We start from the raw sequence: 27336 nt of genomic DNA, 5'->3' as shown, positions 1-27336 counted from the left end.
ATAGAAGGAAATACAAAATCTATTGTCACCTCCCGTGACACTATTTATTCATTAATTTAATCTGTGCACATTACAAGAGCAACAATAGCCTTGGGTCATGCACCCAACAAATAGAAAATCCCAAAGAAAATTTTTAACAAAATTGGATATCGCAGGGGTGGAAATTGTGAAATAGGGGGTTGCGCGTCTATTAGGGCATTAGGATGAATACAGTATTTTAAAATGGTCCAAGTCTAATGAGCTTCATGACTCTTTTAGCAGAACAGGAGACACAGGTAAGTTAAGTTCCAGGCTGTATGGATGCATTCAAAGACAATACAAATAAGTTATAAAAAAAACAAGAATGGTTGATTTCTTCTGTGAACATGTGGGTTATTGAAAGGGAGGGGATTTTGCATTTAATTTGCTCTTGTTTAGACAGGAATTACTGCCAATAATTGTGACCACCAATCAAAACCCCTCCTAAGATGGAGAAGCAGGGACTGTGTGACCGTCTGTAGTAGACACAATATTGTTATTCCTTGAACTGCACAACCGGTTATCTGACTCCACCAGTCCCTCCCTGCATGTCATCTTGAGTTTCTTCACCTCCTTGTCCCTCATCCCTCACATTGATTTAAAACTGACTGCCGCATTAGTGGTTAATGTACAGTTCACCATCTCATAACGAGTCACTCTAGGTGACAGTGTCAGCTATAGGATGAGTGTTTTGTTTCTTTAAAGCATTTTTGTCTTAGGGTTGGAAAACTTCATCTGTTTCCTTTATTAAAAAAACAAAACTGTGACAGGGATACGTGAGGAACAAATCCCATTTGCTTATTTTAATGTACTAGCTAATTAGCTAATGTGATCATTGATGCTGCAGAACTAGATAGCAAAACTAGGTAGGTAAAAACACTTTTTTAACAAACCTTCTGCAGATCGTCTTCCTGCTAAAACCGTAGATGCCTATACACAGCCACCATGTTATAATAAAACACTATTTGGTGGCAGGTAAGGTGAACATGGACTGTCCTGTTAAAGTAACAAGAAAAAAAAACATACAGCCAGCCAGCTATCTGGTTTAGTTACATATTTAATGAGGAATAAGCCTTGTAAAGAAAAATGCAACATTGATGAATGAGTGCATCTAGGAGGAAATAGCAGAAACAGTAAGAGATGCAAGAGGAAATGAAAGGGTCAGAATAGGGAAAAGACAGGAAGATCTAGACATCATCTGCATAGAAATGGTAGGAGAAACCATGGGATGTGATAAGGAGGCCCAGAGGCTATGTAGAGATGAAGGAGGATTAAGACTGAGGAGAGGGAGGCTGCCCAATCACAGTTAAGGGAGTCATTGACTGCTAGGAGAGCAGTTCTGGTGGAGTGGGCAGTGCGGAAGTCGGATTACAGAGGATCGAGGAGTGAGTGATGGGCAAGAAATGCAGAGTGCTGATGATGAACAGCTTGGTCGAGAGTCTTCGAGAGGGAGCAGGGAGACACGGTGGTAGGTCTGAGGAGATGTTGGATCAAGAATGAGTTTTTTGAGGAGTGGAAACAAGCTTGCTTGAAAGGAGAGGAAATGGCTAGAAAGGGGTGAGGAGTTGAGGGAGAAGATGCTGGTGGAGGGCAGAGAGAATCAAGGGAGGAGAACAAAGTGCAAGTAGCACAGGCAACAGACAGATGGGAAAAAAGTAAATGGGAGGTGAGAGAGTGAGGCAAGGATGGAGGCGGAGAGGGAGCAGGGATTATGTCAGAAGGTGACAGTGGGGTGGGTAGGGAAGCTGGTCCAGCTGGTGACCTGCCCTGTGAGTGGGGGGTGATGGAGAGAGGGAAAACTTGAAAGAGTGGAGGAGGGGATGAAGTCTCCCAGGAGGATGGTAGGGGAGGAGAGTTACAAATGCTGTTGGCCCATAATAGACCCCAATCCCTAACACTTTGTGTGAGATGCACAAGCACATGAGAATTATAAGAACAGTGCTCAATTCCATAGAGCTCTGGAATTTGTGACACAAAATGAATGAGACACATTCTGTGCAGTTCAGCTGATCTTGAGTGGTCACACAAGAGAGGAGAATATGAAGAGCACACACAAGAAGCATCCAATGGTTATAAAACCTTCTGTAAAATATTTTTCAAAATCACTAGAGAATACAGGAGAAGAAATGCTATCAATTCGGTCGCTTTCTAAATGTCTTTCGGAAAGTGGTTTTGGTCTTATTGTTACTCATCTGTTTATTTATTGTTTGATTTATTTATTGTGGGAATGGCCTTTGGTATATTTCTCTCTCTCTCCCCCACCCCTCCCCACCAACACCACTACCCCACCGCGACACCCGCACCCAACCCAACACCCACCGATACCCAAGCCCCCACACACACAATGTATCTTCTCACTGACTGAGTAAGTCACTACTGGCCAACTGTGATGTCATGGGTAGCCAACCAATCAGGTGAGAGAGACGATGCGACAGAGCATGGGTGTGCTCTGTGATGCCAAAGCTGACTCGTCTACAATGGGTGAATGAGAAGGTGAAGAGAATGGAGGATTCAAATTTTCATTCAATTAAAAACAAAATGCATGGGAAAACAATTTGCAAAAACAATATATTCATATATTTCTTGACAGATTAAAAGGGGAAAAAATGTTTGATCAGGGGTTTGAATACTTTTGCAAGGCACTATATATAAAGAATGAAAATGTTAAAATGGCAATGGGCTGGACGTATTGCCAGAAGAACAGATCAAATATGGATAAAGTTATTGGATGAAAAAGATTTTTTTTCAAGGAACAGCAACCAGTAAACATTGTATTACTCAATGAAAGTAGATGAACAGTCTTGGTTTAATGAAATTTGCTGTATTTAAGAGGTGACATTTAATCTTATAACCTTTAAAAATACAGCCGAGCATGGCAGACATTATTCGATGACATCAACAGATGCTGTCCGGAATACAAGAATCATTCTAACATTTGATGCACATTGTTAAGAAGACAGCGAAATGAAACTTTGCATCTAAATATTTACATTTTGTTCAATATTAGTTTTTGACAAAGAAAAGTAAGTGGTACTTTCTTAGGAGAGTAGTACAATTAATTTGTATTTCCACATCTCAAGCAGGCTTTGGATATGCAATATTATTAGAAGTAGTACAATTCTTTGTCTTACGAGTTTACTGTATTGCACTAAACTGAGAGTTCTGCTGCAAGTAAACCTTAATGGTTACACATAGAATGAAAGGAAACAAAAACATGCAAGTTCTTAAACTTATTAAAACGCTGCTTGGAATGTAGAGCAGTTACAATACATGATTTCAGAAGACAATGATCCCAATTTTAATTCATTTTAACAAGCACTTGTTATTGATGATCAAGAAAAAAAAACATGAAAGAAAATACATTTTGCCGGCATTCATTTACCAACATAAAATTGACATGAATTATAAACCGAAACACACCTTGGAATTCCTGAATACAGGCCCATTATACAGTCTATTCCCGGACATTGACTCAGATTATATTTATGCCATTTTCTCATCCTCAAGCATAACCCATATTATGATAAAGGAATGGTTACTGTATCTCAGTAGTTCAGGATTGGCATTGATGAGTACTGAAACAATATGTATTAATGTGTCCAAAAAAATATTAATAGAATACATATACATCTTGAACCTTATGTACTTTTTCTTGTCAATCATTTTGGCACTACCCTTTCAAATTTTAAATACTATAGTGAGAAGAAAAAAATGAGTAGAATATGTTTCTATTTGTGCTGCACCTACTGCTATAATTACTTTTGTGTTTTTTAGCAAAGCTATTCAATATTCAATTCAATATCCCTGAATGGTCTTTAAAAAGCTTGTCTAAATCGCCTCATGCTAGGGGAGAAGAGCAGGCAGGATTGGCTTCATGCTTCTCTACAGGCGATGGCTATTGTTGGCCCCTCCTGAGTCAATATTGGCCAGCAGTTAGTGAAACCCATGCACTAATGGTGGCAGCCCTATCTTTCCCATTAGGCACATTGTTGGACAGGTCAGCAACACTGCAGTAGTTGCGGTGCACTTTTGTTTTAGAAACATTTTCTACCATTGCGTACACCTCTGTAGTGTGGAAGCCAAGAGGCCTCAACCCCACTGTCAGGTGTGTTTAGTCTTTATGTGACTTTCCTTTAGGCTCCTCATCATACGATACTCCATACTCATTGACTCTTCGTTTATCCACAGGGTAAAGCCTGCAAAACAGGAAGATTGAGAAAACCCACCAAAATGAATATACTGTTCACACACAAATGCATACCAATAAATTTCAAACCAAACAGACAGTTTGAGAGATGCTGATCTTCAGAAGTAGTATTTTTTTTATATTAAATGTTCTTTCTTGGACTGTGTTAGACTCAGTGTTAGGATAAGTAAACTCTTTTCACTTTATGGCAGTTTTAATTGAATGCCCTATTGTAGAACAAGAATATTGTATGGATAGTGACAAGAACAATAAACATCAGTTTTCCTTCAGGTCTGCCTATGTTATATTTCTAGTTCTACTGTAAGAATGTACATCTTCAACTTATTTCAAGTGGGTAGGCTATCGTTTATAAATGACATTATGATTTCACAATTACATTGTAGGGTCTGAAAGGCTCCTGCATAATTAACTTACCATCTTTGATAAAGGTAGATAAGGAACACTACATCATCTCTGAAGCAGGCAAGCCGATGGGATGTTGGCATAGTAATAATAAACGCAAATACATCATCAATGAATGTGTTGAACGCCTAGAAAAATAGAAATTAAAGTAAATCCTAATTGGTATAAAAAGATTTGATAAACCATCACTAAACCATTTTCTCTAGAACTTTCAATGATGTACTAAATAAACTTACTTTGTACATAAATGCCTTCCATGGCAAATGAGCCACTGATTTTAGCTGGAAAAACAAAACAAAACAACACAACATTAAATGTTGCCCATATACTTGTCCTTGTGCCTGTATGCATTTAAGTTGGTGAAAGGCATATCTTTCATAAGTTTAATGATAGCATTTCGTGAAATATGAAATAATTTAAGGATTGTAAAAGAAAAACATTGGAAAAACAGATTAATTAATACATACACACACATATATATGAATAAGTGGTACGTTTCTATAATAAGTAAGGATACATACACATTAGACAAGGCTGTTGGGCCCATATTGTTTGTTTATTGCTCTGAACTAAGCCTATTAGTTGAACACACTCAATAACAGGATTACCAACAGCAATAAAGATACAAGTGTTTCCCATGTATTTGAAACAGTCCCAATTCATTATTATCTTGGTTCTCATGGAAATATGTTCACCATTGACGACATACACCGATCAGCCATAACATTATGACCACTGACTTGTGAAGTGAATAACACTGATAATCTCGTTATCATGGCATCTGTCGGTGGGTGGGATATATTAGGCAGCAAGTGAACATTTTGTCCTCAAAGTTGATGCATTAGAAGCAGGAAAAATGGGAAGCGTAAGGATCTGGGCGACTTTGACAAGGGCCAAATTGTGATGGCTAGACGACTGGGTCAGAGCATCTCCAAAACTGCAGCTCTTGTGGGGTGTTCCCGGTCTGCAGTGGTCAATACCTATCAAAAGTGGTCCAAGGAAGGAAAAGCGGTGAACCGGTGACAGGGTCATGGGCAGCCAAGGCTCATTGATGCACGCGGGGAGCGAAGGCTGGCCCGTGTGGTCCAATCCAACAGACGAGCAACTGTAGCTCAAATTGCTGAAAAAGTTAATGCTGGTTCTGATAGAAAGGTGTCAGAACACACAGTGCATCGCAGTTTGTTGCGTATGGGGCTGCGTAGCCACAGACCAGTCAGGGTGCCCATGCTGACCCGTCCACTGCCGAAAGCGCCTACAATGGGCACGTGAGCATCAGAATTGGACAACGGAGCAATGGAAGAAGATGGCCTGGTCTGATGATCACGAGTTCAAGGTGTTGACTTGGCCTCCAAATTCCCCAGATCTCAATCCAATCGAGCATCTGTGGGATGTGCTGGACAAACAAGTCCGATCCATGGAGTCCCCACCTCGCAACTTACAGGACTTAAAGGATGTGCTGCTAACATCTTGGTGCCAGATACCACAGCACACCTTCAGAGGTCCACGACTGGTCAGGACTGTTTTGGCAGCAAAAGGGGGACGTACACAATATTAGGCAGGTGGTCATAATGTTATGGCTGATCGGTGTATATTGAGGTTTCAGTTTTTGTTTTAAGTTTCTAGTTTTTTTTAAGTACTAACCTTATAATTCACAAAAAGTTGAGGTAGCATGAACAGGAATCCAAATGCATAAACTCCTGCAAAAACAAAAAGAACACCCTCTCAGTCTTGATGTCAAATCAATGACTACACATTAATCTCATCAATGGTAACAAGTTACAAAGCTTACCATTGACAAGACTGTTGATCAGCCAGGAATACCAACTGTAAAGAAAGCAAACATGATTTTTAGGACAATAAGCTTTCTGGTTATATAATAACACCACCACATAATAGTAAATCTACAATATACCCTCTTACCTTTTGTATTTAACATAAAGCAAAGAGTAAACAGCCCCTCCAATACACAAAGGATAGAGTAAATAGGACAGATATTTCATTGCCTGAAAAGAGAATGAGAAATTATTAGCTTAGTCTCTGTTAAATAAAATTACAAACATTCTCAGGTACTTCCTTTGCCTTACAGGCTCCAGAAAGTCTGGTGAAAGAGTATTGCATGCACAGCAAGTCTTGGTAAATCTATTGCCAATCATACAATTATGATTAATTTTAAATAAATTATCAAGTTACACATCTTTGCTTCTACTATACTTTTAAACTAAACAAGGAAAGGTTGAGATATTTTCTGACAAAATGTTAAGATACAAACACATACACAATACACAAACATAAATGCATTGCTTTTTCACCTGAGTGTCATATTCCTCAGTTCTTCTCTCTGATTCATCAGATTTTCCAAGCTGTAAAGAGGAACATTTTAATAATAATAATAATAATAGAGAATTTGACCTCTCAAAAATACTCTAGTACAAAATACCAACATAGTCCAGCATAGTTTGTAAGATACAGTAACTGATTCACAGAAATGTAAACAGTTTCCAATTATATGCATTTACAGATAAATAAATACATAAATAATACAACATCCAATACACAATATTATATATATATATATATATATATATATATATATATATAAAATCAAGTCAAGCTTATTTCATTACTGGGCATTTAAAATATGTTTATGAGATGCATGTGTGTATTGGACATTAAATCAATCTTCAATATAAAATGCATATATAATGGAATAGGCCTATATCATATTTAAGTCATTGCTTGACAGCTAGTGAACAGTCATTATGTTACACATGCATTTCCAATTTACAAACATAACATTTATCATTCAACTGCTCATTCTTCAAATGTATGTAACAAGCCAAAGGCAATTAGTATGCATTCCTCTAATCTTTATTTGTAAACTAAATTAGATCAAAGAAAACAGCAAACAAACCTGGAATGTGGGTTTTAAGCCTTTCCATATAACTTGTATCTTAAAAGCCTTCTTCACTTTCCAGACCTGTAAGAGAAAGTAAAGACATGTAATACTAGAAGTTTTACTGGTCAACAATCCAGTGGAGTGATAGAAATGATTAGCTTAGCTTGTGCAGGATATGAAAGGGTAAAGAATGTGAATACATATACAGTTACAAAAGTCACAATATCTTCACATCTAGGAGGAAAATGTTACTTCTAAGGATTTGTTTATTTCTCAGATTGAGTATTCGTATCGATTTAATATATTTTGTGCCGAGTATAATGGTAATATCCTGACAAAATTATGCAAACATCAATATTTTGCTTGCAAGATGGGAGTGGAACCTGTGTCACTGTACCTCAATCAAAGAGCCAATCCCAGCTGGTATAAGGACTAACAAACTTGTTTGTTCATCCAGCAAGTATAGGAAAATGACAATGGTGCTAAAACATCTCCATAATACTTAAAAAGAGAAAGATAAATAGGTTAGTTGGTTACTTAAATTGAAAAAGTATATTATAAATTGTAATAATCTGTAAATATTGAATATTTGCATAAGAACACAACTCCAAAAGGAATTCACTTATCAAATTATTTAAAATCCATTTTCTTCCAAAGTTGATGTGATTCAAATCCGATCCGAATTTTTTGACACTCATTAAGCAATAAGACATTTTTTTTTAAATAAAATAAAAGGACAAACTGTGTCAAATAAAGCACTCAAATCCAGTAAAACTGATAGTTAAAATACCACCACTGATCATCAGCATATTAGTATTGCCTATTTTCAATAAAATAAAAAAATCTGTATGGGTAGTTGATAGATAGTTGATTCTTCATACAACTAATAAGTACATCAATGTGAATTGTTTTATTAAATATTATGTAATATTTAGTTTTATCTTTACTAAATTTATTTCTGAAACACAAATTATATTGCCAATATGCTAATTGTGTAACAATGTTAAAAAAAAAAAGAAAAAAAAGAAACTATGACTTTTCAATACAATTTCCAGTCGTTGAACACTTTGAAATTGAAACTGTCAAAATAGCATTATGAACCCCTAACAAAAAGAGAACTGAGAAAGGCACAGAACATGTCAGTGCATTGGGGGTTAGAATTCTCTTACCTGCTTTACTTGACATCCCAACCATGCTCTTCTTCTGCTTCCAAAAGCTGATTTCATTTTTAAAGGCAAGGAAGTCAAACAGGAGCTGTAAGAGGTCAATTTGATCTTGTTAAAATGTAAAATATAATATATATATATATATATATATATATATATATATATATATATATATATATACACTCACCTAAAGGATTATTAGGAACACCATACTAATACTGTGTTTGACCCCCTTTCGCCTTCAGAAATGCCTTAATTCTACGTGGCATTGATTCAACAAGGTGCTGAAAGCATTCTTTAGAAATGTTGGCCCATATTGATAGGATAGCATTTTGCAGTTGATGGAGATTTGTGGGATGCACATCCAGGGCACGAAGCTCCCGTTCCACCACATCCCAAAGATGCTCTATTGGGTTGAGATCTGGTGACTGTGGGGGCCAGTTTAGTACAGTGAACTCATTGTCATGTTCAAGAAACCAATTTGAAATGATTCGACCTTTGTGACATGGTGCATTATCCTGCTGGAAGTAGCCATCAGAGGATGGGTAAATGGTGGTCATAAAGGGATGGACATGGTCAGAAACAATGCTCAGGTAGGCCGTGGCATTTAAATGATGCCCAATTGGCACTAAGGGGCCTAAAGTGTGCCAAGAAAACATCCCCCACACCATTACACCACCACCACCAGCCTGCACAGTGGTAACAAGGCATGATGGATCCATGTTCTCATTCTGTTTACGCCAAATTCTGACTCTACCATCTGAATGTCTCAACAGAAATCGAGACTCATCAGACCAGGCAACATTTTTCCAGTCTTCAACTGTCCAATTTTGGTGAGCTTGTGCAAATTGTAGCCTCTTTTTCCTATTTGTAGTGGAGATGAGTGGTACCCGGTGGGGTCTTCTGCTGTTGTAGCCCATCCGCCTCAAGGTTGTACGTGTTGTGGCTTCACAAATGCTTTGCTGCATACCTCGGTTGTAACGAGTGCTTATTTCAGTCAAAGTTGCTCTTCTATCAGCTTGAATCAGTCGGCCCATTCTCCTCTGACCTCTAGCATCAACAAGGCATTTTCGCCCACAGGACTGCCGCATACTGGATGTTTTTCCCTTTTCACACCATTCTTTGTAAACCCTAGAAATGGTTGTGCATGAAAATCCCAGTAACTGAGCAGATTGTGAAATACTCAGACCGGCCCGTCTGGCACCAACAACCATGCCACGCTCAAAATTCCTTAAATCACCTTTCTTTCCCATTCAGACATTCAGTTTGGAGTTCAGGAGATTGTCTTGACCAGGACCACACCCCTAAATGCATTGAAGCAACTGCCATGTGATTAGTTGATTAGATAATTGCATTAATGAGAAATTGAACAGGTGTTCCTAATAATCCTTTAGGTGAGTGTATATATATATATATATATATATATATATATATATATATATATATATATATATATATATATATATATATATATATATATATATATATATATATATATAAATATATAATGTTTCTTGTTGATACAAAGTATGTCATAGATACCACAAATTAAAGTTTACTAAGTACTAATTTGTATATCTTTACCTCACACCAAAATATTGTAAATATTTAGTCCAGGGAATTATGTGAAACAGTATTTGCTTAATCTGCATTTTACAGATTGACAATTCTCACCAGAACAACAGCAGTTAACATTAGTAGTTTCTTGTGAAACCATACTGATTACTGAAAAAACAGTAAATGTTGAACACAAACAGTAAAATGCTATTTAAAAAAACAAAAAACAATGATGACTAAGTAATTTTAAAACTGCATAAGACTTATTTGCTGCTTGCATAGCTCAGCTCTTCATTAGCCTGAAAGTTGAATTACCTTTAGTGATACATTGTTTAGTGTTTAAAAAAAGAAGCAATTACAAATGACTAAAAATAGAGACCAGCATGATATAGAAATTGTAATAAATGTAATCAAACCAGACATTAAGCAATACATCAATAGGTAAAATTAAAAGCTTTATGTGAAACAACAGAATGCATAGCTACTCATGAAATTGAAACTGTATTCTTGGTTCCCTATAATGTTACAGTTGGTATATTTTTTAAGTGTCTACAAAACTTCCAGTAAATCTAGGTGAAAACATATGGAAGTCAATCCTAATCATTTCAACTATTTAATCTGAAGCACAATTAATACTTACATGGAAGGCTGCCACAAAAAAGGTCAAGGCTAAGAAATACAAGTTGGTGTCCACAAATATTCCTTTAATCTCATCTGCATCCTTTTCTGTGAAACCTAAAAGGAACCACACTAAGAATTCAGCAAATTTTCCAAAGGACAGTAGATTCCCTTCAAAGTTGCATCTTTCCTGAATACAAATATTTTTATGCAGAGAGATTAAAATATTGTTTGACACTCAATGGTAAATATTTACAAGATAGTGTGGGCATATTTTTCCAACGCAAGATTTGGCCACTGGGACTAAAAGATTTTAAGTACATGAAAATCCTGCTGACTCAGATAAAAGCTGACAATCTGAGATCAAGTGCATCTTCCAATAATATTCATTACCTGAGAACATCACAGCATCTTTCATTCAAAAACCAGGACATCCAAACCAGGACATAAGATACATTCTCTTAAACTGAAAGAAACATCAAACTAGATGTGATATATCTATTCCTGTGGCATTTTACATAGTCAAATATAAACATTCACACTCCCAAAATGATCTGATATGGACAATATTAAAATTAAAATGACAATCATTTTGTCAATTGTTTCTGCAATGTTTTTGTGTTATTATTAAAATGTATCGCCATTACAAATACAAACCCTTATGATGCAATCTCCTTCTTTTAATATCAACATAAATGTAGTTTATAACTGTGCTAATTATTGAAATAAAGGAAAAGCCTTTATAATGTCTGTTTAAATCTACATTGGCTTTCAACCTTCAAGGGTAAATTATGAGGGACATTCACTTACCAAACTGCTGTAAGGAGTAAACAGCATCCTGCATATGAATCCAGAATCTGAGTTTCCCCAGTGAAATTTTATCATATGAAATTGTGAGAGGAAGTTCAGCTGTCGAACTGTTTATGACCTGAAATATCAACATTTGAACATTATTATACATTATGATTATGCATTCTGAATTAACTGTCATGTGACTTAGATAGCATTGTCAAGCACAGATTCAAAATCAAATACTGTATAATACGTTGTGGAAAAATATATGTTCAATCTATCACCTTTAAAATAATACTAATATTTGCTAAAATAGCACTGAGATTGGGTAACTATTTCATTTGCTTAATTTCTGTCTAGATGATTTAAAGATTTTAAGTAGATTAAGACAAATGGCATATTTTAAGGATGTTGAAGGTAATAAATAGAAAGATTTTTTTTATTATTATTATTAATTACAACAGATTCCTTCAAGACATGAGACACTGTGATAATTTTAAATAATATTTTGTAGGCCATCTTTAACCCTCTTCAGTGTACAGTGTCTAAGACTAAATTGTCTGCCTTTATCTCTTCTTTCTCCTCTCTTTAAACTTCTCTCCAACCATGTCTAGATCTATAAAAATCTGTCAAGGAACTGTCCCAGATACAATCACTTTAAAGAGCCTCTTTTGGCACTGATCAAATTGAAAATGACCAGATAACCTTTGGCTGACCACTTTAACCAGTTTTGACAGATAATGTGGAGAGGACCTGGCTTTTCTCCATTTCAGTGAACTCTCCCTGAGAGAAACAGAGGACCAAGGTGCAAAACCCTGGTAATGTACCTGTTACTTGACTATTCAATATAACTGTATATTCAATAGGGATTAAAATAAATAAAATAAAAAACAGTCAAAGATAGATTTCTCCCTGGACATACCATTAAATCCTTTACTCGATTACTCAGTTCATCAATGAATAATATGGGAAGATACAGCATTTTCTTCCCATACTGAATCCTGAAATATACACAACAAATAATACAATGCCTATTAGTGTGTGATGTGGATGACATGAACTTGGTTGATCAGCAAAAATGCATTAAACCATTGAAACTTTGGTAATAAATCTGCAATGTACAACTGAGCCGAGCTAAAACATTAGCTTGTCCTGACCAAAACAAAAAGCTGAAATTAGCTAATTAGCTAAATTTTGTCATGCCTATATACTGACAATTCAGATCTGTCTATATATATATATATAATCTTAAAGGACAGGAATTTAAATTTTGTATGATTCTAAATTTTAAAAATCAGCTTACTTTTAACAAGTCCTGGGTTCAAAGTCATTTACATTTAATTAGACTTTTCAAGATCGGTCATTAGAATGATCTGATTCGCAACCAAGTCCGAAAAATAAATATTAAATCAGGACGTATGAAGCTTAACATATTGACACTATATGGTGTTCTCTGTAGTCCGTCGGTAACCTACACTCTCATGTATCGATGTACATCACTAGGAAGAGCTTCTTTGTCAAAGTCAAATCCATCTGACATGATGTTAAGAGTGAGCCGAGACCTCCAATGAGTGATTGGCCTATCTGGCATATTGCTTGTTTTCTTCTGTGGCTCTGAGTGCTGTGTACACAGAAACCAATTAAATAAGAGGTTAAAACATCTATATGTATATACACATACAAACATATAGAAGATCACCAGCCACAAGTTTGATGATAACATGCGTATAGAATAACTGATACTACTGACAAAATGTTTAATCAGTTATCTGGTAGAAATTAGTTTGCACATCATTTTGTATGTCCTAACTTTAGACTAGTACAATATGTATATATCACACAATTACAGGTCACAGCTAATTTCTCTTGGATGGAAAAAATAGTTTTTATTTGAGATTTAATAATGCATTGGTCTACCTGTGAGGTGTCCTCCCCTGTTATGAGGTTAACCTCCTGGGGTTTAGGCACCATGTAAGTGGTCAGTTGGGCAATGTGGTGGACCTGCTTGCTGTCATGCCAAGGAGACACCCCAGCCTGGTGGATGAACACAAATGTGTACAGGGTTCCATTGTTTCTGGTCTTCTTTGGAATGGAAACATTTACTTTCCTTTACAAAAGAAAAACAAAAGTATGAAACAAAACCCCAACCAGTTAAAAATATGTAGCTTTTGCATATACATCCTAATGTTGTGATTCATAATTGTTATAACACTGAGTTTTGAGCATTTTTCAAGCAAGCATGTATATATCATGGTGTCTGTGGAGGTGTAGCAAATCAGTGCTTTTCACATGACTTGTCAATACATCTATCATTGCAATCATATTGCAGGAGACAACTGTAATGTTGACTTCTCATTGGCCATAAACATGATAATGCAGTGCAAGTGCAGAAGTATTAGTTTAAACACTACAGTAATTCAATACCCTGCTTCAGTCATTCAATTGAAAGCAGCTGTGGTTCACAGGACATACCAAATATCTGGAAATGTGGTGATGAAGTTCATCTAAACACTGGTGGTACAACACTGTGTTGACTCCTGCAGTACATCAATGTAGCACACATTTCAGAGCCATTCAATAAGATAATTTTAAGACAATAAATGGGTGTTCAAACCCACTTCACGTGAAACAAATCTAGGTATCTCTCTATGTTACATGGTCAGCACGAATCAAATGAAAAAATAACTAATTTAATTATGTAAAGATTCTGTACACATTATAAAGAACAATTTACCTCTCAAACTTAGAATGTATGTCAAAGTCTTCAATGCTCAGGATGAGGTTTTGACTGCCATCGCCAGTATGCTTCAAAGATGTGTAAATGCTGAGCTGTTTCGAAATCATAACAATTGTTGATTAAGTATGCTTTATCGGTTTTCATGGAATAAAAATGTTTCCCATACTCAATATAGAACCTATGGCTGAGTACATTAATGTATTCATGATGCATCTAACCTGTTTTGGATTACTGAACTGCATTGTCTGATTTACAGACTTATATTATGGAAGTTCCTCTGCCGTTTCTCACAGACAAATGCTTTCAAATTAAATCTACTTATGTTGTGATCAGACAACTAGAATAAATGGAAGGAATGGATTTTGGTTTTATATTCAAACAATAAATACAAGAACATTTAGGTTGCGTTACAAGTGGCGTTAATAAAACCAAATAGGAATGAATGAATCAGAAATTACAACCATTGTCATCTGATAACGCAGAAAATATTAACAATACACTCACAACAAACAAATAATAAAAACACATTTGCACTCACCTGTAGTCGGGGTTTCTCATTTAGGTAAGACGTAATACAGGTTTCGCCTTTGATTTTTTCACAAGGTTTGGTGTAAACGATTCCATACATCACCCAGCAAGTGTGCAATACATAAACTATGAACACCCCGATGATCAGGGTAGTAAAAGACGTCTTTTGAAACATGCTTTTGTTTTTGGAATAACATGCAGGGAACATATATAAAACGTGAATGTCAAAACCAGTGTAGCTCGTTGCAAAGACAGCTACAGCTAAAACAAGGTCCGGTGATTTTTGTTTGTAGAATTAAGGACCCATATTTCGTTTATTTACGTAATTATTGTACGCAGCCGATCAATCGGTTAGGAATTGAATTGTAACAAATCATTAATTTATTTAATTGTATAAGTCAGTCTTTACCTTCTGTTGCCAGTCGCTAGAGCTAAGCATGGGACTCGAAAATACTGCTGTTCCGGATCTGCACTTCCTGGTGTAGATGTCGCCGGTAGATACGGCGGAAGTCGTCACGAACCCCACGGCATGCTGGTCTTATTTAATAAGAAGCTGGGGTACATGCGTAAGCGTATCGAAAGATTAATTTGATCATTCATTAATAATATCGCATTCGAATTTAGCTGACGGGAAACTAAAACGGATGATGTAACACTTTGGTTTGGTCCAAATCAACAGACAAGTTTTGAGTTCAAATTGGTTATGATAATACTTTCCAAACAACTGCGAATTTGACACATCTGGTATTTCTACGGTTGTTTGGTGTGAGGACTCCACATTGTTGTTCTTGATTTATTTGATTTGAATGCACATGTGGGGAGTTGATATGTGTTTCACAGCAGCTGGACATGCGTTATCATCTGTGGATAAACCTCCAGTGGAAAATACATTTTGAATTTTAAAGAGAAGTATACGCATGTGACTCTTGAATCCTAATACCTGTGTCACACCTCCTTACATGACAGGTGCCCATGATAGTCAGTGATCGCAATGGAGATGTGTCTCAGAATGCTGCTGAGGAGAAGCCTGTGGAGACAATTTGATCTCAAACCTGTTGTATTACGTGCCTTTCTGACGTCTCACTGTTCAACATGTAAAAGTGTATCTGGGTCTAATCACTTTATCAAAAGACCACTGTCGCTGCAGCATCCGCATTCAGGGAGGATGGATGGTCAAGTACGCACGTTTTTGCAAAGGTCAAGCACAAACTGTAGGTGTTATGTTTTTATAAGTTGCTACTTAAATCCACCTTGTTTTTATTGTTAACTGGATATATATTGTAGTATCTGCCTATTATATTGTGCTTTATGCAACACAAAACCAGTTTTATGTATTTATTTATTTGAATTCTGGCTTCTTTTTAATCATTAACGTTTGCCAGTATGCATGTATTTAAGCAGTTGCTACTCTACACCCCTCTCTCTGCAGGACCATAACATACCCAGGACAGCAATAACAGAAAGTTATACATTTACAACTTGAACATTTTTTATTTTAGAATGCAGCTTTTATGTCAGTTTATTCTTTAGTAGTGCTTTAAAATGTTCAAAATGTAAATGGGACATCTGTTAAGAAATTAATAACTTGCCCTTTTTTCTGGCAGCATTTTTCTACTGTGAAAGAGTAACAGATGCATCTCAGACTGCTCTATCCAGTGTGATCCCAGTGTTTGCAGTGGTAAGTTTTCATTATTGTATGAACAGCCTTTCCATCCACTTCCATCTACGCTGTTTAACAATACCTACCAGATCCAGCATTTTTTTTTAATAATCTTAAAAAGGCAAAATTATAGTCCCATACTTTTCATACGAACATAGCATTAAATTAAACCGTAGTCACATCAGAGAGCATGCAATGTTGCTACCCATTTTCTGAAAGTATAGAACATTAAAGGTGCATAGCTATCAACAGGCAATGAATGACAGGAAGGGATATATTTATGTAACTTCTGTATTTTGTAGTAGTTTGGAGTATCTTGGAACTCAAAATAGTGCACATTTATGCACTTGGATTGATCTAATGTTGTGACCTTAGGTGTGTATCATCCCCTCCCTGTCAAAACACCCTCTTCCATTGTCCCCTCCTGAAGCTCAATGTTCAGGGCTCTGTTGTATTTTCTGACAAATATAAACAATCAAAAAAACTAACAAACTTGAAGATAAGCTTTGAGAGGTTTTTATGACTAGTGAAAAATCTTTTCCCCATGTAGGAATAATATCCAATGTTGTTCCTCTTTGTCCATGTAGAAAAAATATCCAATTACAATGCCATGAATATTAATGTTAGGGAATTTTTTTTTTCTTTTTGTCTATTTTATCAAACAGATGAAATTTGACAAAGACGGAAATGTGACGTCATTTGGTAAGTTTTTAGATTTTTAAGGCATACACTGTTCCAACTGAAGTAATCGGTTCAACCCTCCCAGACTTCAAGATTGCTTATCTATGATGTATGTTTAGGTAGGCTACTTTATATATATACATATAATATATGTATCGTCATAGTTTATCCTTAAATGAAGCTTTCCTCCTTTATCTCAAAGAGAGAAAAAAGACAGAATTGTACCAGGAACTTTGTCTCCAAGCTCGGGATTTGCGATTCCAGCATCTCACAAGTATAACAACTCGAAACAACAGGATCATCATTCGAATGGAGGTATGACAAAGATTATGGCACTGATTAGAGAACCTGGAAGCAATATCACACTATTGACCATATCAACAAATATGGTTGAACATTGTTTTGGATTCTGAGCCAAACATGCTCTATAATTTCTTTTAAGTGTGATCGAAACATACATACTTTACATTTCCCTGTTTGGTACCTATTTTCCCTTTCCAGATTCATATCTTTCACAGTGTTTACGATTACCATGAGATGTTGTGTATACAATAGGCTGTGTTAGCATTTGAAAATGACCTCTAAGTAACCTTGAATAAAGGCATTTGTTAAATGATTTAATAATAATACTCTGGTATGAAAAGGCTTTGAGAGTACCATACTCTTCCTGGTTATTTCATGTCATTTTAGAATGTAAATGTGTGGTTGAAGGAGAATATAGTTTTCTAACCTGAAGGCCTTACCTTGACAGTTTCTGAAGGCCGTGATCATGACAGATTGTCTTTTCATCCTGGATTTCCGAAATGTCAATCTGGACCAATGGCTTTTCAAGGAACTGGCTCCTCAGCTCGCTGGGGACGGGCAACTGGTCACCTATTCTCTGCCATTTGAGTTCAGAGCTATAGAGGCCATCCTCCAACACAGAGTAAACTATTTTTTTTATTATTGTAATCTTGAAGTATAATATGAATGTTTTGACTCCCTCTCATAGTTAGTTGTAATACCTGCTATAAATACAATTTGGATAATGCTTTTATCAACTTCGTTACCTCATGCCTAGGAGTGTTTGTTTATTTTTTTGGGGGAAAATAGACTTGCAAACTCATTTGAACCTGTTCTTATCTCTTTACTACCAGTGGCATCTGCTGAATGAATACAGAGCCCTGCCATAATAAAATTCTATAGTGCAACTGTCACGTCTTTCTGCAGCTCATTTGGTGTAGTATAGTCTACTCACTACAGTACAAGAGGCTCCAGGCAAAACTGCCAAATTCTGCTGGGCTTGTGTCTGCTTAGTTTTCTGCCTACCTCAATGTCAAGGCTGCTATATGTAATGTGCCAGGGCTCCGTAACTGTAATTCAGTGTCTTTTCTGGTTTTAGATCAGTACTCTTCAAGCCAGGCTGAACGAAGTACACCCTCAAATACTTGAAACTCTGGAGTCACTAGTGGATCCCAAACTGCTGTCGGTGGATAGGAGTAAACTCCACGTGTTACTGCAGAACAGTAAGAAGTGAGTGTGGTAAACCTTTCCTTTAGTTTGATGTTTTCTCATACGCTGCAATCACAGAGTTTCGAATACTCACAGTTTTAAAATCGTGAATATCTTAGGGGTAATGTTTTATTAATTTGTTTATGACCAGTTATACATATTATGGTGACAGTATACACAAGTTTCTAACAGCCACCCTATTATATTGATAATGACCGCAATAATACTGATCTCTAGAATTTGGCTTTCTCTGATTTTTCCATTCAAACAATGTAGTCTGTATCATTTATTTAGTGTTTTGTTTCATTAATTTTTTTCATTGAAACTTAAGTTAAAGTTCAAATCAACCATTTGGAATTTTACCCCAGGGTCATACTTTTCTTTACTTTTTGTAAGCATATGTTCAAAATGTGATATATTGAAATGCTTAAAACATTAACATATGGTACATTAAGCCACTCCATCACTGGAATAAGGTGTTTAATGCAGTCCCAGAGTTTTAATACAAGGTTGTATTTTAAAAGTGAAACTGTTTTAATCATTGTGCAAATTGTGATTTAATAGAGTGTGTTTTATGTAGCCTATCAGAGCTGGAGACCGACATTAAAGTGTTCAAAGAGAGTCTGCTGAAGATTTTGGATGAGGAGGAGTTAATAGATGAGCTGTGTCTCACCAAATGGACTGACCCTCAGGTGTTGTATGTAAAATTAAAACCAATTAAAATTGTGTACTGTTACTAAAGAAAGCTTTTTAAAGACTGATTAATAATTGTAAAGCAAGACCACCAGACAGTAATCAAAGCAAAAATCAAAAGCATTTGTTGAATAGATTATGCATACTGTTAATTTAAAATACATTTGTTGCCACTAAATTAATAAAGATTCCACAGTCATTTTATCAATTTTAAAACACTGTGGAATTAATGATTATTGCAATAATAATAATAATAGTTAATTATATTTGAGCAATGTTTCTGACCAATCACTAATGTTCACAGTATTTGCTTTGTAGGTATAATCTTGTTATATAGTCTTAATTTCACAGAGAAACTAGAGTGCATCAAAGTAAGACAATGTAGGCATATTATTATGTATTGAGAAAATGTTAAAACAGAAGTCTCTAGAATTGTATGTGTATGAACCAGGGACCGTGGACATTTGAGCTGTGGAATATTTTATGGAGTTCTTCACTTAGTGTTTAGTCTATTGTGTTATTAAAAGGTAAATTTAAAGAATTAGAATATAGTGCCCTACTGATCATATACTTTAATTTAATTTAATTTAACTTTTTTAATCTTTGCCACTACCTTATAGAAATCTGTAGCTTAACATTCGTATTTGTCGTCACCAAAATAACTATCCTCACTTTGTCTGTTTGTTTGGAGGCAGTGAGGAGAGTAGCTTGGGAATAGACCATGCAGAGGAAATGGAATTGCTTCTGGAGAATTACTACAGACAAGCTGAGGATTTGGCAAATTTGGCACGAGAACTTAAAGTGCTCATTGATGACTCTGAAAGCGTTATCTTCATTAATTTGGATAGGTGGGTAAGATGGCAGTTTGGAAGGGCTGGTTGAGCAACGCCAGTTTTTACACTTCAATTTTATGTTGAGTTATTGTTTGTATTTATGTTGAGAAATCAAACCATTGTAAAGTTTCTGACAAGAAGACTTATATCTGTTTTTTGCAAAACAAATACAAATAGAATATGTATTAAGAAAAAAGTGACACTAAAGGCTTTTGTTTTTTAGTACCAGGGCCATGTATCTCCGACGGTTCAAACGTTCGATGGTTCGTTCGGTCTCCAGACCTTCGAAGGTTTTTATATACCTTTGAAGGTTCGTCACGTGACAATTACATTGTCAATTTATATCAAAAAGAGAAAAAAAAAACTGTGTGAATACTGTAGCGCCACCGCACCCAATACAGGGTTAATTGGGTAAAGGCAGTGAGGTGGGGAGGAGCATAGGGAGTGGGGATAAAAGGTGAAGGGAGGTGGAAAAACGAGTCAATGTGGTGTTGCACCCACAATAATGAGTTAAGTCTACTCATTGGAAACCCCCGCAAGCGTTACAATACTAAACCACACTTGAGATGTCCCGCTATCTAAAACATTTGATTTGTATACTGCCTGTTACTTAAATAAAAGTTGCTGGATATAACTAAGTTCGAGACTGTAATAAAAAGCCCCTCAATTGGACTAGATTAAATGTAGACTGTGTATTTAAAAAATATACATTACATTATATATTACACTCATATAAAATGTTTCTTCTGAAAGAGTATTATCCCCCATTTGCCAGTATCCCAGCTAGCACAACTAAATTACGTTGCTACAACATTGTGTGTTTGCAGGGATACCTGTGGACCTCGGTGTTATTATGCGTTAATGTTTCTTCATCCATGATCGTTACAGTAAAGTGTGGACATTTGCTAAATGCAGAGAAAACCCCCCAAAATCTTAATGTAAATTTGCAAATTTTATATCACGGAAGAATAGTTATTTTAATGAACATAAAATTATGTGTTATTTATTAGTCTTAAGAGGTCAATTGCATAGAACTGAAAGCAGCGAACTGGAGATGATCCATACAACTCTGCAAGTTTGTTGCAATTGACCTATTATTATTAATAATAATAATAATAATAATAATATTATATCAGGATAATAATAATATATAATTATAACACAAACTCTGAACTGGAGAAGGTAGTCTTTTTATTATCTTTATCCTAAAGTTAAGGTTAAGGTTATTTTGTTTCAGTATCTAGTATTTACTACTTTCCATACAGTATTGAACACCAGGATATATTAACACGAGAGGAGGCCATTCGACCCATCATGCTCGTTTGGTGTCCATTAATAACTAAGTGTTCCAAGGATCCTATCCAGTCTATTTTTAAATGTTCCCAAATTTTCAGCTTCAACCACATCACTGGGGAGTTTGTTCCAGATTGTGACTACTCTCTGTGTGAAGAAGTGTCTCCTGTTTTCCGTCTTGAATGCCTTGAAGCCCAATTTCCATTTGTGTCCCTGGGTGCATGTGTCCCTGCAGATCTGGAAAAGCTCCTCTGGTTTGATGTGGTCGATGCCTTTCATGATTTTGAAGACTTGAATCAAGTCCCCACTTAGTCTCCTCTGTTCCAGGGTGAAAAGGTTCAGTTCCTCAGTCTCTCAGTAGGACATTCCCTTCAGACCTGGAATAAGTCTGGTTGCTCTCCTCTGAACTGCCTCTAGAACAGTGATATCTTTCTTGAAGTGTGGTGCCCAGAACTGTACACAGTATTCCAGATGAGCTCTAACTAGCGCATGGTACAGTCTTAACATTACTTGTTTTAAATTCTACACTTTTGACAATATACCCTAGCATTCTGTTTGCCTTTTTTATTGCTTCCCCACATTGTTTGGATAGAGAAAGTGAGGAGTCCACATAGACTCCTAGGTCTTTCTCATGTGTTACTTCATCTAGTTCTATTCCTGCTATAGTGTAATTATAGTGGACATTTTTGTTACCTGGGTGTATTACCTTGCACTTGTCTACATTGAATTTCAGGTGTCAGCCCACAACTGAATTATCCAAGTCCCTTTGAACAGCCTGTGCTGCCGAGATTGTATCTGCTGAGCCACCTATTTTAGTATCATCAAATTTGACAAGTTTGCTAACTATCCCAGAGTCCAGATCATTAATATAGATTAGAAAAAGCACAGGCCCTAATACTGATCCCTGTAGAACTCCACTAACAACCTCACTCCAGTTAGAACTCCTTTTTAATTCTGCTAGTCCCTTTAGTACCTCCTCCTCATTTATCCTGATCTCTCTTAGGGTTTGACTGGACTGATTGTTAACCTGTGGCATGTTATCTGTCTTTTCTTTTGTGAAAACCTCTGTGAAATACTAATTTAGAACATTTGCTACATCTTGGTCGTTTTCTAAGATACTTCAATTTTTGCCCTTTATCTGTTTCACTTCCTCCTTTATTGACCTCTTGCTGTTGTAATTGAAAGAAACAAGATCTCTTTCCAGTTTCCCTTTTGTATGCGCTATACAACATTTTCTTTCTCTTGATATTTTTTTGCATACTTCTATTAAACCATTGTGGACAATGTCTTTTGATCCTTAATTTGCTAAGTTTTGGTACAAATTTCCCCTGAGCCTCAAGTAGTATATACTTAAAATATAACCATCCATTTTCAACTGAATCTGTATCCAGTGTGCTCCAGTCTAACTCTTCTAAGTACCGCCTCATACCTTCAAGGTTTGCTTTTCTAAAATTGTAGACCATTGTTTTAGACTTGGTCCTTGTTTCTTGAAAGAATGCCTCAAAGCTAACCATATTGTGATCACAGTTTGCCATTGGTTCTCTAACTAGTGTCCCTCTGACTCTTGAGGTTGAGGAAATCATGATAGTCGAATACAGTGAAGACCTCTCATTATTGAAAGTTAATTTAAAATTTTCTGAGAAATTAGAACTTATGCAGTGTGTTTCGGTATTTAATATGTGGATATTGATTATTAAGACAACACAAAGCTGAACCTTCATTTGTTTAGATTTTGGTTAATTCTTAGTAATAAGAATTGCTATTACTGCAGCATAATATTATAATTATTATTGTAAGTATAATTGACGTCAGACCTGCTCTCATTGTATTTAAAGCCACCGAAACGTCATGATGCGTCTCAACCTACAGCTGACCATGGGCACCTTCTCTTTGTCTCTATTTGGACTGATCGGAGTTGCATTTGGTATGAATCTGGAGTCTTCACTTGAGGAGGTAAAAATTAACCCACTAGTTAATAATATAATATATTGGCAATCTGTTTTCCTGTTTCCATGTTTAAGGTGAATCGGAGTTAAGAAACGCACTTTAAAACAGCCAAATTCTAATGTAATCCTAATCGTCTGGTGACCTGAAAGAAGTGTTTTTATTTTTGCCAACAGGATCCAAGGATTTTCTGGCTGTTCACAGGAATCATGTTTTTAGGAAGTGGTCTTATCTGGAGGCGTCTACTGTCATTCCTGGGCCGACATCTTGAGCCTCCATCTCCACCCCTGGTTTGGCACTGTTTTATGCTGATGCTCTACTATAAAAGCTAATGGGCTTTATTTGCTTCTGTATGGCTCACAGCCCACTCTATAGTAATTTAATTAGATTTATTTATGTTCTGTCGACTTGCCTATGAAGCTTTTACTTAAAACTGCTAAATGCACTGAAGATCTTGACACTACCCAGAAGAGATATTTGCAAACACCTATTATTGAACTTGTCAGATATACCATCTGCAGAATAGTAAAGGAACAGTTGTTGGGCTAAATTAAATGCTTGGATTTCAAAGGATTTTACCTGGGTTGTACATGTTATTAAAAATGATGCATTTTTCTATTGATAAATTTGTCAGCACAATAGTTATTTAAATCCAAGTTATTTGATGAGGAAACAATATTGAATGGTGGAAGCCCTAATTATATTCTATCAGAAAGTAGATTGTTTACTTAGTATCATTTTTTTACTCTGGAGAAGTATTGAAATAAGTAGGTGATAAATGGTCTTTTAACTTTGTTGGTAGAAGCATAAATTACGATATACCACTTAACCGATGAACATTTTGAAAACCAAAGTATAAAATGATTGCTACACTAGACTTAGGTCTTGATGATTATTTGCCAAAAACGTCAATGTCCTTAATTATGTTTTATTTTGCTGAAACACTGACGCAACCTGTTTTGCTTGTCATTTTTCTGTATTCTGGAGTGCTGCTTGCAAAGTACAGAAAGAACTTGAGTATTGTGTCATCATCTCTGCATAGAAGAGATTATGAAGGACATTCTAAGACTCATTCCATCAGCATATTTCTATTTTATTCCAAATTGCACCTCAGAATGCAGAAAAATGAAATGTAAATAACCGTTTCCTTGATTTATGCATTTTGTTTTGAATTGCTTAACATTTCCTAGAGGATACACAGAAAATACACTAAATTAATTTCCTTTTAATTGTAGATTCCACCCATTTGGAAGAGGAGTCATCTTAACAGCTTGAGAGGGACAGACCTGAAAAGTGGACTGAGACAAGATACTTTAGCTTCTGTTAGAAACCCCCTAATGAATCAAAAGTAGCAGCTTATCAAAGCAGCAGGATGCAGACATATTATGAAAAATGACAGTCCCTAAACGTTGTTATATAGGTGTGACTGATTACAGTTAAAGGTAACTTTAACATTATTATCAATTACATTAATTTAAGGAGTTTGCTTGCCATTTGTTTCTTACTTTTCAACAAATCTGCATTACTGTCAAATACACATTTTGTGATTTTTGAAATTGTTTTATATTGGCGTGAGAATAAGCTTCTTATTAATATACTCAAGTATCTTTTAATTACTTTTTGTTTTCACCTATTTAACTAAACCAAAGAAAATGGGTTATGTTTTGGGCCCTGGTCTTGTTGGGTTTGTGATGAAGCCAATTGAACAGGTCAGAAGTTGTTTTAATACATGTAATACAATGCTATTCACGTACATTTTTTTTGTGACCAAGTAGGTCCTATTTTATGTCCTATTGCAAAACACTGCCAAATAAGTTAAATTTATTATTTTCCTAACCTAAATACACCTTACATTTAGTATTGTAAGAATTTTGTGATACACTTCAAAATGCAGGTATAGTTGTTGCTATTATATGTAATGTCTTCCAATACTTTCCTTATGTTGTACTTCTTTAAAAATACTTATTAATTAATGGAAGGATTTATTTATCATTGTTATGAATGCCCTATTTTTCTGGGTACTGTAATTCATATTGTCAATGTTTGCAATAAATCACAGACTGTATGATAAAATGTGTGCCTATACGTATTGGAAAATCTGACATGTTTAGCTTCTGAGTTGAGATGGATAAGGGTTTCAGACAGTTTAAATATTGGTTTAAATGTGCATTGATGAGGGCTCACCATCAGTCAGTCTACAGCCAGGCACTATATACAGCTCTGGAAAAAATTAAGAGACCACTGCAAAATTATCAGTTTCTCTGATTTTAATATGTATAGGTATGTGTTTGGGTAAAATTAACATTTTTGTTTTATTCTATAAACTACTGACAACATTTCTCCCGAATTCCAGATAAAAATATGAATGGAATGGCTACCATACATGTAGAGATGCTGATTTAAGAAAAAATTGCAGTTGTCTCTTAATTATTTCCAGAGCTGTATATATATATATACACCGATCGGCCATAAAATTATGACCACCTGCCTAATATTGTGTAGGTCCCCCCTTTTGCCACCAAAACAGCCCTGACCCGTCGAGGCATGGACTCCACTAGACCTCTGAAGGTGTGCTGTGGTATCTGGCACCAAGACTTTAGCAGCAGATCCTTTAAGTCCTATAAATTGCGAGGTGGGGCCTCCATGGATTGGACTTGTTTGTCCAGCACATCCCACAGATGCTTGATTGGATTGAGATCTGGGGAATTTGGAGGCCAAGTCAACACCTTGAACTCGTGAGGCCACCTTCTTCCATTGCTCCGTGGTCCAGTTCTGATGCTCACGTGCCCATTGTAGGTACTTTCGGCAGTGGACGGGTCAGCATGGGCACCCTGACTGGTCTGCGGCTACGCAGCCCCATACGCAACAAAGTGCGATGCACTGTGTGTTCTGACACCTTTCTATCAGAACCAGCATTAACTTTTTCAGCAATTTGAGCTACAGTAGCTCGTCTGTTGGATCAGACCACATGAGCCAGCCTTCGCTCCCCACGTGCATCAATGAGCCTTGGTCGCCCATGACCCTGTCTGCCGGTTCACCGCTTTTCATTCCTTGGACCACTTTTGATAGGTACTGACCACTGCAGACCGGGAATACCCCACAAGAGCTGCAGTTTTGGAGATGCTCTGACCGAGTCATCTAGCCATCACAATTTAGCCCTTGTCAAAGTTGCTCAGATCCTTACGCTTGCCCATTTTTCCTGCTTCTAACACCTCAACTTTGAGGACAAAACGTTCACTTATATATAATCCTTAATATATCCCACCCACTGACAGGCGCCATGATAATGAGATTATCAGTGTTATTCACTTCACCTGTCAGTGGTCATAATGATATGGCTGATCGGTGTGTGTATATATATATAGTGGTCTCTTAATTGTTTCCAGAGCTGTATATATTATATATGCAAACACAAAATCTATTTCCATTCTGCTCCTATGTGTTGACTCATTATACATGAATGCACTATTCATTTTCAGAACAACAACAAAAACTAATTTAGTGTAGAGAATACTTGGAGAAGTCATATAAATTGCACTGATACAAAGTGATTTTTCCATCAGAACTCTGCAAAGACAAAAAGACAGTTTACTAGTTTAGGAGTTCAGACAAACCCAATAAACGCATGTAGCAGAAAGTAAGTAAAAGGCAGAAGAGTTTATTTTGGCCTAGACTAGGTTGAAAAAGGTAACGATGACCAGGCCGTGAGGGTGAGGCCATCTGAACCCCCCCACTAGATGGAACGAGCCAATGAGCTGCTTTTTTCCAGTGTATATAGTGAGAAAGAGACATGGTTGTTTTTTTTGTGCTGGCTATGAGG

General features: G+C 36.2%; 2 protein-coding genes across 2 annotated transcripts; one reads left to right on the top strand and one right to left on the bottom strand.

Annotated features, from left to right (window-relative positions):
- Positions 1 to 2806: 2806 nt before the first annotated feature.
- clptm1l (CLPTM1 like) lies at positions 2807 to 15405 on the bottom strand. The gene is made up of 17 exons (XM_066715983.1): positions 14932 to 15405; positions 14391 to 14485; positions 13574 to 13763; positions 13132 to 13277; positions 12579 to 12657; positions 11675 to 11792; positions 10887 to 10981; positions 8693 to 8777; positions 7921 to 8024; positions 7539 to 7604; positions 6937 to 6987; positions 6548 to 6630; positions 6417 to 6451; positions 6269 to 6324; positions 4864 to 4908; positions 4640 to 4755; positions 2807 to 4214 (listed from the first exon to the last, which is right to left on the bottom strand). Exons 1-17 carry the CDS (start codon positions 15127 to 15129, stop codon positions 4130 to 4132), a joined length of 1647 nt encoding a protein of 548 aa, XP_066572080.1. The 5' UTR covers positions 15130 to 15405; the 3' UTR covers positions 2807 to 4129.
- A 7-nt stretch (positions 15406 to 15412) lies between these two features.
- On the top strand, positions 15413 to 25601 carry mrs2 (magnesium transporter MRS2). The gene is made up of 12 exons (XM_066715984.1): positions 15413 to 15487; positions 15888 to 16132; positions 16526 to 16599; positions 17247 to 17283; positions 17465 to 17577; positions 18014 to 18187; positions 18644 to 18774; positions 19334 to 19450; positions 20142 to 20294; positions 23408 to 23525; positions 23693 to 23806; positions 24752 to 25601. The coding sequence occupies exons 2-12, from the start codon at positions 15913 to 15915 to the stop codon at positions 24866 to 24868; spliced, it is 1368 nt and encodes a 455-aa protein (XP_066572081.1). The 5' UTR covers positions 15413 to 15487; positions 15888 to 15912; the 3' UTR covers positions 24869 to 25601.
- Positions 25602 to 27336: the final 1735 nt, after the last annotated feature.

The sequence above is a fragment of the Amia ocellicauda genome, chromosome 10, assembly GCF_036373705.1.
Source record: "Amia ocellicauda isolate fAmiCal2 chromosome 10, fAmiCal2.hap1, whole genome shotgun sequence".
Classification (NCBI taxonomy): domain Eukaryota; kingdom Metazoa; phylum Chordata; class Actinopteri; order Amiiformes; family Amiidae; genus Amia; species Amia ocellicauda.
The sequence above is the reverse complement of the archived record's forward strand: the minus strand, read 5'-3'. Positions and strand labels throughout refer to the sequence as shown.